Here is a 14,777-nt window from a genome sequence, read left to right as displayed (position 1 = left end):
TGGGTTCCCTTGTCTGTTTTTAATCCCTGCTGTGTTCTCAGTGTAAGGGGGCACGTGAACAGGTCATGGTGCTTGGTTGACAACATGCATGTAACAGACGAATGTATTCCCTCCAAAGCACTGACAGCATCTAGCTTTTCTGGGGGCCTCTGCCAGCCTTTCCCAGAGCTGTCTTTTGGCATGTAAACAGCAGAAATGTCACGCGGATAGTCTCCCACAGGCCTTATTAAAAGTAACAGTATAAAACACAATCTCCCCTTAGATGTGGTCAGCAAAGGATAAAGCCACAAATATTTTATCCTGTCAGGACAGTTGAGAAAAAAGATGTGATTAACTCCAAAATTAAAATCAGCCACTCTTCTGAGTCAACCAGCTTATACCAATTGTTGAGATATTTAAAAAAAAAAAAAAAAAAAAATAGCACTATACGCTATAGCCACCAAAAAGTGGTTCTTATTTTATATATAATTTTAAATTTAGGAAAATTCACTGTGTGCTGACTTTAGCAGATAAGGAGATGAGTCAGCAAATTTCTTTTTGTTTTCCAGCCTGATTCAATAAAAACAAAACCCTAAAATCTGCATCTGGGTCCTCACCACGAAAAACAATACAAGGCCTCGGACCCTCCTTAAGGGCCTCCTGCTGGAAGGACCAGCTGTTCTGGGCTGCGGGTTTTACTTAGTGAACAACATTGTTCACTCCCCATCTTTACTGTAACAAGGCTGACTGCTTGGAAAGGCATTCAGAGGAATGAGGAAAGGGAACGACTGGGTTAAAAGAAAAGTCACCATTTTTCTAATTATAAAAGCAACATGTGCTTGATGCTTCTGGAGATTTGGGGGTGCCAATTAATCTATCTTTCAGTTGCTTCCCCTAGTGGAGATGATCCACAGAGTCAGATGAAGATCAAAATACAGCATCAGCTTAATGACTACCAAAAAAAGAGGCTTCTGGTATATTCTGGAGAGGATACTAGTTTAGGCCTAGACAGTAGAGAGGCTTCCTGCAATTTCCAATTTCCGTCCTCCCCACACCTCAACCTCTTTCCCCTTCTTCCCAGCCAAAGCCTCAGGACCCATCTTGGGGAAGGTGGAGATGAGGAATGCTGCTGCCTAGAGGACACCATGGAGGGAGGGAGGGGCAAGTCTCACCCATTACTGACTTCAAGGGCTGCCCAACACAGGGGCTGCAGCCACTCCCCAGTTAGCAGGGACCAGGAATTTTCAGGGCCTGTCTCCTCCCACCCTCTTCCCTGTAAAGAGACAGTTCCATGGGGAGGACTAGGGGAAGAGGAGGGGAATGGAGCAGACATTCACCCTTTCACACAGTCACCACATGGAAAAAGAGGAGAGGAAAAATGTGAGCCCCTGCTCCTGTGCACACGTGAATCAGAGAACCCAGAAAAGCACAGAGTCCCGCACCACATGGAGACAACCACTATCAATATCCTGGAGCCCTTCCATCAGGGCTGTTTAATAAGATGCCTGGATATGTAGCCTTCAGCTTTTGCAATCCAAATCCCAAACAGATCTGGCAGCTGCTGAACCTCTGTTTCTCTAGTCCTCTGTTTCTTCACCTTCTCACTTACTGCATTTTTCCTCCCAAGTGAGAAAAAAGGGGAAAAAGTACTGTGATAGTGAACATTGAGTATCAACTTGATTGAAGGATGCAAAGTATTATTCCTGGGTGTGTCTGTGAGGGTGTTGCCAAAGGAGATCAACATTTGAGTCAGTGGACAGGGAGAGGCCTACCCATCCTCAATGGGTGGGCACCATCTAATCAGCTGCCAGCATGGCTAGATTAAAGCAGGCAGAGGAATGTGGAAGGACTAGAGTGGCTGAGTCTTCTGGCCTTCACCTTTCTCCTGTGCTGAATGTTTCCTGCCCTTAAACATCGGACTTCAAGTTCTTCAGCTTTTGGACCCTTGGACCTACACCAGTGGTTTGCCAGGGGCTCTTGGGCCTTCAGCCACAGACTGAAGGCTGCACCATAGGCTTTCATACTTTTGAGGTTTTGGGATTTGGACTGGCTTCCTTACTCCTCAGCCTGCAGATGGCCGATTGTGAGGCCTTATCCTGTGATCGTGTGAGTCAGTACTCCTTAATAAACTCCCCTTCATATATACATCTATCCTATTAGTTTTATCCCTCTAGAGAACCCCGACTAATACAAATGCCTAAGAAAAAGAAAAGTAGTATGGGAGATTGAAACAGAATGTACAAAAGTATTCAAATAACTTTGGAAGCATATTTTACACGTTCTAGAGATGTCCGTATTAGACAAGCACTGTTCACCGTCATAGATTGTGGCCGTTTGGAAAACTGGAGCCTATTGTGGTATTTCTAAGATCTCTCTTTTCTGTTTCTTTCTGAAATAACAATTTACACTGTGGAGACAGCCTTAGTGCTGAGTCTGAAAACATATTTTAAGTGAGATCTTAGTGGGGTAAAAGAGAACAAAAATGTCAAATATGAACTCATGACCCTGCGTATCACTTATATATGAGGTTGATCCACAGATCTTTACTTTAGGACTCCATCTTTCTCTGTACTCTAGGTTCTTATATATCCATCTGCCTACAGAACACCTTTACTTGGCTGTCCTATGACAAACACAACACTGACAAACCAAGACTCATCTCCTCTGCCTTCCAACCAACAATTGCTCCTTAATGGTACCAGTGAGAAACAAATTGCCCATCCAACGGCTTAAGTGGAAGGGAAAGTCCCACTGATGACACCTCCACTACCCCCTATCCCTTGATCCTGTCTCCTTTGACTTCCCAAGCACTCTTGACTCTGGCCAGTTGCTGACCATTCCAAGGCCCACTTCTGTAGGCAAAATTTTCACTAACTACAATGGACCCATAAGAAATCTTCCCATCTTCTGTCTACCAATATTCCTACCCATCTTTCTTCCATTCTGTTGTCAGAGACCCTTTCTGAACTGAACAGGCCATTCTGCTGCATGAGAACTTCCTATGGCTCCCAATTCTCAATAGGTAAAATTGAAACTCTTTAGTATTGAAAGGTTTCATCCCCATCATGCTGTTCTTCTTTGCCCACTTTTAAAGACCCAGATTAATGTTACTTCCTTAGTGAAATGGCCTCCAAAGAATTAAAATCAGCCACAGTTAAAATACCACAATGGTATTTTGTACACTTCTCCTATTATAGTAATTATATTAAAACATGTTTTTTAAATGTCTTTAAAGTGCTCTGTGCCTCTCCAGTAGAATTTATATGCTGAGGAATATATTTTAGTCAGCCTATCTCCCCACAGCCTAACAGTGTCTGCAAACAGGAGGTGCTGAATAAATGTTTGCTGAGTGAATAGATGAAGAAATCAATTTTACATGGCATCACCTAAGACAATGCAATGCTAGATGGATAATTTTATTAAAAATCTAGTATATGCAAGATGCTATGTGAGGCTCTATGGGGGTAGGAAAGGGATAGATAGCATTCCCCACTCACAAAAGCTATTATAGTCTCTGTAAGAAACAGTATAGGTTATCATAGAAGAAATACTATCAGTTATAATACTTTTAATCTGAAGATATTAATGGATTGAATTACCTTAGCAGATATACTAATATTGAACTATCCTTGCATTCTTCAGTTAAGTATAATTTGGTCAGAAAGTATTTTAAAAATATGCACTGGATAGGGTTTGTAAAGTTTACTTAGGATTTTTGCAACTATGTCCATAATTGAAACTAGTCTGTAGGATTCATTCTGTGCATGCTCTTTTTCTTGTTTTAGTAGCTCCTTCCACCCCCTCCTTTAAATAAATTATTCTTTTTTTCTCAGGAACTATTTGTCTCTTATACGTTAGCTAAAACTCACTGGTTAAATCATGTGAGTCTGATCTTATTTTTGTAAGTAAATATTAAAAATACTATTAAAAATTTAATTTCTTCACATAGTTATATTTAAATTTTCTTCTTTCACCTTGAACCAGTGTTAACAATTTTACATTTTTAAGAAAATGGTTAGTATTGTTCACAACATTCTTGTGATTTAAAAAATCTCTGAATAACAATACTTATATCCCTCTTTGCATTCTTAATATTATTTACTTAGGAATTCTTTCTTTCTTGATTAATTTTGTAAATGTTTTGTCCATTTTATGAATATTTTCAAAGCACCAGCTTTTGGTTTAATTTATCTTCTCTCTTGAGTTTTTTTTTGGGGGGGGGTCTTTCTTTTCATTAATTTCTGCTCATTTAAAAAATCTTCATTTCTGAGAGAGGTATATTTAAATCTCCCACTCTGTGAATGTGTCCAGACATTTTCAGTGACTTGCTTTATAAATTAAGCTTATCAACTTTACAATTAGAGACTTTTCTTTTGAGGAAAAATTGCAACATGTTGTCTGTATTGAAAGTTTTTTTGGTAACCTTCTAGGAACCAAAAAAGCTTTAGTCAATAATGTCTAATCTTTAATGGTTTTTTGTTTTGTTTCAGATTTTAAAAAATCCTTTCATTAGGAGCTGGGCTAAAGCTTAGTTCTAGATGAATCTATATAATTAGATTAAAAGTTATACCTGGATTCTGTCATTTATTGTTTTATATATTTTGAGACAATTTTGCTAGCATATACAGTTTCAAAATTCTTTTACTACCCTTCTAAATTGCTCCTTTTATCATTACAGAATAACCCTATTATCCCTATTCATGTCATTTTTGCCTTAAGGTCTAGCTTCTCTGATGTTACCACTACAGCAGCTTTTTTTTTTTTTTTGGATTAAGATTTGTCTACAATATCTTTTTCCATTCCTTTTCTTTGTTTTCACAGCCATTTTATATTTTGGGTGTGAATCTTGTAAAAATGATGCAGCTGGATTTTATTTTAAATTCTATGCAGATTATCTGTTTTCATTTTCACAAAGAGATTCCATCTATTTACATATAATGAGATTAATATGTGGACTCATTTTTATCTTACTATTTTATGATTTTCTATTCTTTAAATAGTTATACTTAAAATTGCAGGTCACGCTCTTATCAAAATCTAAAGTTAATCAGCATGTCTATTATTCTCTAGCACAATACAAATTCTTAAACCATTTTAAATCTATTAGCTCATCTGGTTTTAAACCACCCAAATTTGGTCACTGTTGTAACAGTCATTTTAAGAAGCTTATTTAAATTTATTCACATGCATTATTTTGCTTAGTAGTGCCTCTGACTTCCTGTCCTTGCTGCTGCTGATCAATTTCCTTCCTACTGAGCTATTCTTTGTTAGTTATCCTTTGGTAGATACCTTCGTTGGAATCTGAGGGTAGTAAATTCTCTCATCTTTGTATGAACATGTCTATTTCATTTTTATTCTTATAAAATAATTAATGAATATAGGATTGAGACTGACAAAAATTTTCCCTTAGTTCTCAAGTTTTAATTGCATAGTTACTAATGAAAAGTTTGTTGTTGGTTTAGTTGTCATTATTTTGTACAAATCTCTCTTTTGCCTCAAGTGGTTTCAAGAGTTCATCTTTGGTGTTCCGCATGTTCATCATAAGCTGTCTTGGAGTGTGTTTAGTTTAGTTATTCCTCCTGCTTGACTTGGTGGATTTTCCTCAAGACTCATGTCTTTCCTCAATTCAGGGACAGGCTCATCACATTCTGATTAAACACGGCTTCCTTCCTGTGTGTGTTTTAAAATTTTATGTGTTTTCATTGTGGAATTTCTATTAGACCCATTCTATTCTTTTAATTTTTCTTCTTTGATTTTTCTATTATCTCTTATGTTCTCAGAGGTCCTAATTTTTGTTTCTCTTGTCTACTGATGCTTGCGTACAATGTCTTTTTGCATTGTGTGGCTTATAATTTTGATTTGGGGCTCATCTTTAATATTTTTATTACTTTTTCTTCCATGAGGGTGTCTCATGTTATCTGGGTTATAGAAATATTCCTACAGAACTATTTTGGGTTGGCTTAGGCCTGGGCCCATGGGAGTTTCACTGATGTGGGACCAGTTTTGAGGTCAATATCTTGACTGGGAATTCCATTCCTACGCTGGTATTAAAAATTTGGACACAGGCCCAGACTATTCCCAACATCCACACATGAGACTAACTGGGGTTTCAATGTCTTCATTTTTTATGAAATCATTTTTCAATCCAAGACACCTGGCAAACAATTCTTCCTCCCAGCCCCCATCCCTGGATTGGAAGAGTTCTTTTTGTCTCATTTTCACAGAGGAAAGCAGCTCTCCTGGGGATCTGGCTTTTGTGCGACTCTCAGTTGTAGGCGGTTACTTCTCTTTTCCCAAACCCAAGCACCAGGCCCTCTTGCTGGGTCTTGAATAGCCCTCTGGGTCTTTGAATTGCCCTTCGGTGAGCCCCAACTCACCAGCCAGGGCTCAGGAACAACATCCCCTCTTTGTTTCTGCCTCTTGGGGATTTGCTGACTTTCTTTTGAGCTTGACCAGGCATTAGCAAAAATCTTAAATGTTTATATTTTATCCAGGGTTTCCACGTGTTTTCTTTGGGCTGGGAGAGCTATAGCAGCTCATTCCACCAAGTTCCTGGAAGGCTGCAGGTATCAGCTTGTAAGTGCCAAGTGTCAAACAAGTGATAAAGAAAAGTGTTGGCGTCACGCAGAGAAGGGAGGAATCACTGCAGACAGTAATGGCTATTTGACAAGCTTCAATGATAAGGGATAAGGGTAAAGCCTGCCTCTAGCTCATCCTTTTTCAAATAAATACCCATAGCTCTTTAAAACAAGTAACTTTCCTTCTTCCCACAGGGCAGTGACTCTGCCCTATTCTCTCTGAAACCCCATATTCACATGTGGGACAGATCACAGCGAGTACACAGTAAACATCTGTTAAAGCAACAAATAAAGTGAGCATTTTGTCCAGGACAAAGCTAAAAGTTCAAATACCAGGAACACTGCCTGAGAGGTGATAAATGTCATGTTACAGTAACACCCACAGTATAGAATCGTATCCACATTGTGGATACATTCAGAATAGGTTAAGCAGAATCAGTTTTCTTTTAAAGTTCTTTAAGGTGCCTCAGAATTTAACGTAGCCAAGTTCAGTCCAGGCATGGCTGCCTTCCAAGCCATCTCTAACTGGCTAGGTTTTCCAAAAAGGATTTGCTCAAATGAGCATCCATAGTCCTTGGAAGGTGGTTTCAAGGTCAGCTCTGCCATAAAACCATTCCCTCAAGGGCTGTCTGTGCACATACCTGGCCAAGGCTGGTGTTTTGGAGTTACAATGGAATGCCTACCACTAAAGGGACACACCAGCACTTCTTGGGGCCTAAGCTAAGAATCTGGGCATGTGATTTTGCTCCGAATAAAATGGCTACAAAATTTAAGCACAGATCCAATGGTGTAAGATTATGGTGATCCCAACGTGCCAGAATTACCGTGTAATTTCGAGCGAGGGAGACATCAGTACCATCTTGCAGATAGTGGGTTTCCGTGAAACTGCTGGCAATGAGACCTCTGTGGAAAAATAAAAACACCACAGAAAGATGAGTGCACAATCACATTGATATATTGTTGTGAATATCTCGGCTACAGGGTAGCAAGATTGTGACCTCCTTTTTTTTTTTTTTTTTTTTTTTTAACGGATAATCCAAGGAGGCTCCCATTAGGGCCTTCCCGGTTTAGGTTCTCCAGGGAGAATTCAGAGGAGACTCAGACAACAGAGTCAGATAATGCGTCCTTGGAACAATAGCCCACACACTCAATGTGCAACCCTTCCTCTCTTCCTTCCTCCCACTTCATTCCTTCATGCACACACCTGGGTGCACACACTTGCAAATGTACACATATGTGCACACACATATACTCTTCCATGAATAGTACAGGCAGATATCTAATTTGGGAAAACCTCCCTCCTGGAAGTCACAGGCCCCATCAACTGGAATCAATGGTTGAGCCTCCCACTGGGAAAATCATTCTGATCCACTGCAGTGCCCCTGCTGGCTCCCCCGCAGGTGAGAGAACCGGCTGACAATATTGAAATGTCACAGAGGAGATTAGAACAGCAATGAAATGTTAAAAACAGCGATGTATGTATGAGGTGAGGAAAAATGATTCTGCACACCCTGAAATATTGAATTTCTAAGATAAATTGAAAGGAGGAGGAAAACGCCTGTTTATTCTAACTATTAATAAAACTGTATGCAGTCTACCAGAACTTCATTAAAGATTGCAAAGCATGGGTTACTTAGGTTTTAAATTATTTTCCAATGTCTTACATAACACGCACTATTTTATCCCGCTCAACACAACCACAGGAAGTATTTCCTGTGTAACTACCGCTGCCAGGTGCTAGCTGCTGGGATACAAAGACAAGTAGGAACAGCCCCGCTCTTGATGACACCACGAGCTGGTAGGGTGATGGGTGACACAGAATCCAGTGTGAAGGGAGAGATCACCGAACAGAAACAGAGTCCTTCTGAGGCAGGAGAACAGGGTCTGGAGACAGGGAACATGAGGTCGATTCATGCTGACTTTCTAGAACTAAGTCAAATGGAAACACTTCAGCTAGGACAGGAAATATCCTCTCCATTTACATAGGGAGTCCAGCAATTAAATGACTTTGTAACTTTACCTCATCCCCTTCATTTACATAGGGTGTACACCAAGTAACCAATGGAAACCTCTAGAGGGTATTTAAACCCCAGAAAATTCTGTAACAGGGCTCTTGAGCACCTATGCTTGGGCCCCCTCACACCCTGTGGAGCGTAATTTCATTTTCAATAAATCTCTGCTTTTGTTTGCTTCATTCTTTCCTTGTTTTGTTTGTGCATTTTGTCCAATTCTTTGTTCAAAACACCAAGAACTTGGACATCGTCCAGCAGTAACACTTCCGGGTGCGTGGATGAGCCGTGGGTGGAGCCTCCTGCAGGGGAAGGCTTTGCAGAGGGAGCCGACAACTACCCCGCCCTAACGATGGAGCAGGAGTCAGCCGGGCCCAGGAGTGGGTGGAAGGAGAGGGGAAATCCAGGCAGATAATGTCAAGGTCAGGATCTGAAAGGCCTGGAGTCTGGGGAGCTGTGCTGGTGGAAGAGACAGAAAGGCTCTAAACAGAACCTGGGTTTTCTGTGTCTGGACAACAGGGAGTCAAGAGTTCCTTTAAATACTGAACTTTGGGGATGGTGAAGGTGCTGCCTGCCCTCTCCTGTCTTCAGAGAACACTCTTCACACCATTTGGTTCTGTGTGGGGGTTGGGGGGGGGGTGGTTCCTCCACACCTGATCCGGAGATGAACACGTGACCCAAGCTAAGCCCATCACAAAGCTTCCCTACAGCATGTTGAGCTGGGATGTCCGGGGAGGAGGTCTTTCTTTGTTCTGAGGATGTGGCCACCACCTCCACCCTGGTCCCTTACTTCAGGAGAATGCTGGTCAGAGAGAACAAAGCTGTCACCCTCAGGCAGGGACAAAAGGCAGGGAGAGGGAGATGGATCTGCTGCCCCGGGGCCTACTCCTCCTCTCCTCCTCCTCCTAAGTCCCTCTCTTCTGCCTCCGCTGGCTGGAGCTGCGTTTTGCAACCAGAGTCCTGATCAGTATGGCAGGGAAGGAAAAGAAGTGGGAACGATGCAAATGTCAGGGATGAGAAGCACTTTCCTTACACAGTCAGAGTTCCTTAGACCCCCTCCCAGTCAAGTTCAAAACTGAGAGGCAGCTCCTTGTTTTACATGGATTGCAATATATTGAGGATACGCCTGGCTTAAATCAGTTAGACCCTGATGGCAGGTCTCTGCTGCAGTCTACTTAACAGCGAGTGTTTGAGAGAGCGTGCGGAAAACATAAAACACAGACGGGCCCTCACACTCCCTGGCAAAGGCACGTGGGCCTCCTGAGTGCTGCCCCTCACTCTCCTCAGCAGTGCACATGTCATGCCAGAGAAAGTTGCTTTACTTGGCAGCATTGGGCTCTCAAACCCCTGTCTTCTAAGCTCACCTCCTCTGAGCTGCCAGAGGGGCTGCCTGGGCAGGCTTATTCACTGGGCACCCCAGCCCTGTCACATGGTCAGGAGCAAAGGAGAGGAAGAGGGGAGGGAGAGCAGGCAAGGCAGTGGGAAGGTGACAGAGCCCTGAAGAGAGGAGTGTGAAGAAGGGGTGGTCCTTGGTCACAGGTAGAGAGCTCCAGGAGGGTGGAGGAGTCTGGCGACCTTGACAATGGAGCTGCAGCAGGTGAGCCCAGGTCAAGGGGACAGGCGAGGTGAACCAATCTTCCACAGCACAGTTCCAAAGGGAAGCAGAGAGGCAGGATGTGAAATCCAGAGATGGGACTTGAGGGGAATAACTGGAGGGATGGGGCGGAGAGGGGACATGGGCGAAGCTGCAGAGGAACAGGCAGAAGGATGCAGAGCACAGAGGGATACACACAACATGGGACAATGTGCAGAGCACGGGGAAATACAATAAAGACGGGAGGATGGATGGAATGGGGGAGGTACAGACATGGAGGGGGACACAGAGCATGGGGAGACACAGCATGGAGGGACAGAATGGACAGAGGAATGGAGTGGATGGACATGGAATGGAGGGGTGGACATGGCATGGGGGAGTGGATGCACAGACATCAGGAGGCACACAGAGCACAGGGGGATGCACAGAGCACAGGGATGCACAGAGCATTGGGGGAGGCACAGAGCATGGGGGAGGCACAGAGAATGGGGGAGGCACAGAGCATGGGGGAGGCACAGAGCATGGAGGGGGATACACAGAGCATGGAGGGGGGATGCACAGAGCACGGAGGATGCAGCTAAGGATGCACATAGCCTATTCTCTGTTGAGCAAGAACCCAGAGTGGCCTCAATAGTCTATAGTCTTAAAAAAGGCGCACACTTAACCAGCTTCAAGATTACAGAGAAAGGAAAGGAAGAATTTAATGTAGATTAAGTTATATTAATTATTGCTTATATTATTTACTATGTATTTTTACTTATATTTATCACATATTTTATTAATATTTTAGCAATTCAGGTCTTAACAATATTGAAATTTTATTTGAATGAACAAGGTATATAAATACCTAATATTAAGGGGAGTGATGGGTGCAGACATTTGTAGAACAAAGAGACATCATTCGAGGGCTTCTGACCAGGCTTAACTGAAAGCTGGTTTGGACAGATGGCCAAGGAGAACAGTCATTTTACGTATGAGGGAGATGGAAAATCCATCAGGAAAGCTGGGGATTAGAGAAAACGAGCTTTCAATAGACAACTCTCAGCAAACTGGAGGACAGAGTAATTTTAGGGTTAAACAGCAGTAAAATTAATTAGAAGGTTTTGAAATGTGACTCAGAATAGCAATACAAAGCCCTAAAACTACCCACTGCTCCTCATCGTCATCCAAGTGTCATCGGAGCTAAGCAGAAATACCACCACCGTCATGCTTGGAGCTTTGGAGAGTTCTTAAGCCCTGTGTTATGTTTTCTCTTGTCGAAAGAGAGTGGAACAGGGGCTTCTGCTCACAGCCCTGACCATGTCCCACTGCTGCTGAGGCACTAAATGATACGCTCCTTTTCGAGTTTTTCTTGTACAGTCTGGAAAAGAAATGTTGATTTATGGATAGGATGCAGTCATACCACTTGTGTATATTATATCTTCTCAAGATATTTCGAAGGCAAGAAAGGGGAAGGGGAAGGGAAAGACAGGAACAGGAGGAAAGCCGGCAAGAGTTCATGCTCAGTGTACAACAGAGTCTCGCAAAATGTAGACAGTGGATGTTACGTGCGCTCACCACACAAATGGTAACTGGGAGGTAATACATTAGTTTATTAGCTAGATTCAACCATCCCCTTCAAAACAACACGGTGTGCCTAACTACAACCTGCAATGATGTGTCCATTTAAATAGCTAAATACCTAAATAAACACCAACTACCCCCCTCCAAAAACAAGCCCCAAACTGATGATGGGCTTTCTGTGGAGCAGCCCCAGCGCTATGAGCCGGGAAAAGCAGGCAGCTTCCTTGGTTTCCTATGCAGGGTTTGAATGAGAGATGGAGGGAAGCAATGTGACCTGATACCCGAACGCCTTCCCAGCTGTCCCTTCCAGGAATCTGCTTCCGCAGCCAGGACTCCACGTGTCATGCGCTCCACACCCTTGGGAATGAACCCACCCTGCAGGGCTTTGTGTGCCCCTGCTGCCTGCTCTGACTTCCTCAGGTCCTGCTTGGAGATCATGCTGCCCTCCCTGCTAAAGCTCTGTAGTGTCTTCCCGCTGGCCCTGGGATGAAATCCCAACACCTCCCCATGGCCTCTGAGGTGCAACCTCATGCGGCCCACCCTCCCACCACACTCAATTTTTTCCCTCTAGCTCATGCTACTCTAGCCAACACTGGTCTCTGGTTGGTTCTAGAATATTCCAGACCCTCTCCCTCTGAGGGCCATGGCACCTGCTGTGCCCTGTGTCTGGAACATTCTTTACATGGCTTTTCATGTAGCCAGCTCCTTTTACCCTTCTGCTCTTGGTTTCAGTGTTGTCTCCCCAAAGGGTCCTTTCCTGATCTCTTATCTAAAGTGGCCCCATCACCACTATTAGCCCCCATCGCAGTCCTCCTTTGGTTTTCTGTCTGGTATTCCTATTTTGTTTACGCATCTCCTTACTTGTTTATCTCTGCCTTCAAGAATGTGAGCCACAGGAGGCCTCCTTGGTCATTGCTGTGTCCCTCACTTCCAGCCCTGCAGAGAGCGTGCACCTCCTCCTGGCTGGAAGCATTAATAGCTGCTAAACACTCACACTGGGCCAGGTGCTGTGCTGAGCCCCTGATATCTCATTTAATCCATATATTATCTGGCCCATGGATACTATTTTTTTATCCCTATTTAAAAGAGGAAACCAAGACACAGCAGGGTCAAGTGACCTGCCCAAGGTCATGCCATCCACGACAGTGTCCAGGTGGTTTTGCTTTAGAACTTGTGCTCTTAACTGCTGTGTGGCACTAGCAGATCTTACAGGTTAGTCAAGCAATATTGACGGAGTGTTTGTTGCAGATGCTGTGCTAAGTGCTGAATACATATGTGTTGAGCAGATGAATATATGAATGAATAAGTGAATTTGAGAAGCATGAGGCAGGCAGTGCCCCTTTTGCTTCAGGCTCTCCGCTCCTTCCTGGGTGATACACATCCCACATCTTTCTCCAGCACCATGACTTGCCAGGGAGTGTGAATGAAACCGAGAAGGCGCTGGATGGAGGTTTTCTAAGATGTGTGTCTAATTTAAAAGGGGCCAGGAGTCAAAGGCCCCTGGAGAGAACTAAGCGGGGGTGGATGGACAATGGCAGTATTGGAAATGTGACAGCAATGGCCTTGGAGCCTGCAGATTTCCCCAAAGAGAAAATCCAATTAGATGGACTCTCTTATGTCAGCAAATGAAAACAGAAGGTGAATGCAGAATTTCATGAGAACATTCTTTTTCTCTGCTTATTAGATTAGCTGATCTAACAAGGTACTCTGTTTCTCTCAATACCAGGAAATAAAATGCATTTTAACTGTGCCAGGAGTTGATTTTGCTATTTGCCATTTGTTGTGGGATGACATGTGACACCTAAATATTCTCTCATTTAAACAATATCTAGCATGCTGCACAATGGGAATAAGATGCTCCGGGAGGCCCCACTGGTGAAGGACACAGACCCAGAGTAGTCAGGGCTCCATGACACAGACATACCCAAAGCACCACAGGAGCCCCAGGAAAGACTTCCAAACCAGAAGTCAGCCTGCGGAGGGGGTGCCCAAAGGAGCCAGGAAAGATGGGGAAGAGTGAGCTGGGCTGGTCGGGGGAAGGTGAAGAGAGGAATGGGAAATGGGGAGGAGAGCATTCCAGCGAGAGGGGACTGCATCCTCAAAGGCATGGGGGTGCAGAAACAGCATGCTAGCGGGCAACGCGCAGAGGGGAGGCGAAATGACGTGGATGCCACGTGGTCAGGGTGCAGGGCCTGAGGCAGGGAGACCCACTGCTGCTGAGACAGGCAGGCTGGGGACAGAACCTACATGCTGCCCAATGCTGCTGACTTTATCCTGTGCTATGCGGAGCCACCAAACACGGAAGGGACTTCAGTAGACATGAGCTTCAGAGCCACAGGCAGTGACAGCCACATGGATGAGACTTGGAGGGGAAAGAGAAAAAAACAGGCTGCAGGAAGGTTAGCAAAGAGGCTGGTGTGAGCGTCCATACAGAGCACCAGGCCAGGACACGACAGGATGGGAAATTCAGAGGGGCCCAGAATCAGGAACTGCATGACAGACTGAGGACTCTTGGGTGATGTCAACAGAGATGGGTGACTCATAAATGAGAGAAGAGACATGAGTTCAGTCTTAGCCATGGATATAGTTTGGATACTTGTCCCCGCTCAAATCTCACACTGAACTGTAATCCCCAGTGCTAGAGGTGGGGTCTGGTAGGAGGTGTTTGGCTTGTGGGGGCGGATCCTTTATGGCTTGGTGCTATCTTTGTGAGAATGAGTTCTTGCAAGATTGGGTCATTTAAAAGCATGTGGCACCTCTTCCTCCCACCCCTTCCTCTCAGGTTCTCCTGCTTTCCTCAGTTGAGGTACATGCTTCCACTGTACCTTTCACCATGATTGCAAGCTTCCTGAGGCTTCCGCAGAAGCTAAGCAGATAACGATGCTATGCTTCCTGAAAAGCCTGCAGAACCGTGAGCCAATGAAACCTTTTCTCTTTATAAATTACCAAGTCTCAGGTATTTCTTCCTAGCAGTGCAAGAATGTCCTAATCCGGCCATGCTCAGTGCTGAGAGCTGTTCTCTTTCTTGGACATGTTATGGGAGCAGGTGACCCC

General features: G+C 43.9%; 1 protein-coding gene across 3 annotated transcripts in view; it reads right to left on the bottom strand.

Moving 5' to 3' along the window:
* The window catches only part of ADAM12 (ADAM metallopeptidase domain 12), a 374,618-nt gene that overhangs the window by 137,906 nt on the left and 221,935 nt on the right, over positions 1-14,777 (bottom strand). For all 3 annotated transcript variants that reach the window (XM_021944084.2, XM_031652575.1, XM_031652576.1), the window contains one exon: positions 7,382-7,460. In XM_021944084.2, the coding sequence (XP_021799776.2) occupies positions 7,382-7,460 (79 nt within the window). The remainder of the gene's footprint in view (positions 1-7,381; positions 7,461-14,777) is intronic.

Source organism: Papio anubis, chromosome 11, assembly GCF_008728515.1.
Source record: "Papio anubis isolate 15944 chromosome 11, Panubis1.0, whole genome shotgun sequence".
Taxonomy (NCBI): domain Eukaryota; kingdom Metazoa; phylum Chordata; class Mammalia; order Primates; family Cercopithecidae; genus Papio; species Papio anubis.
This window is presented reverse-complemented; position numbering and strand designations above follow the sequence as displayed.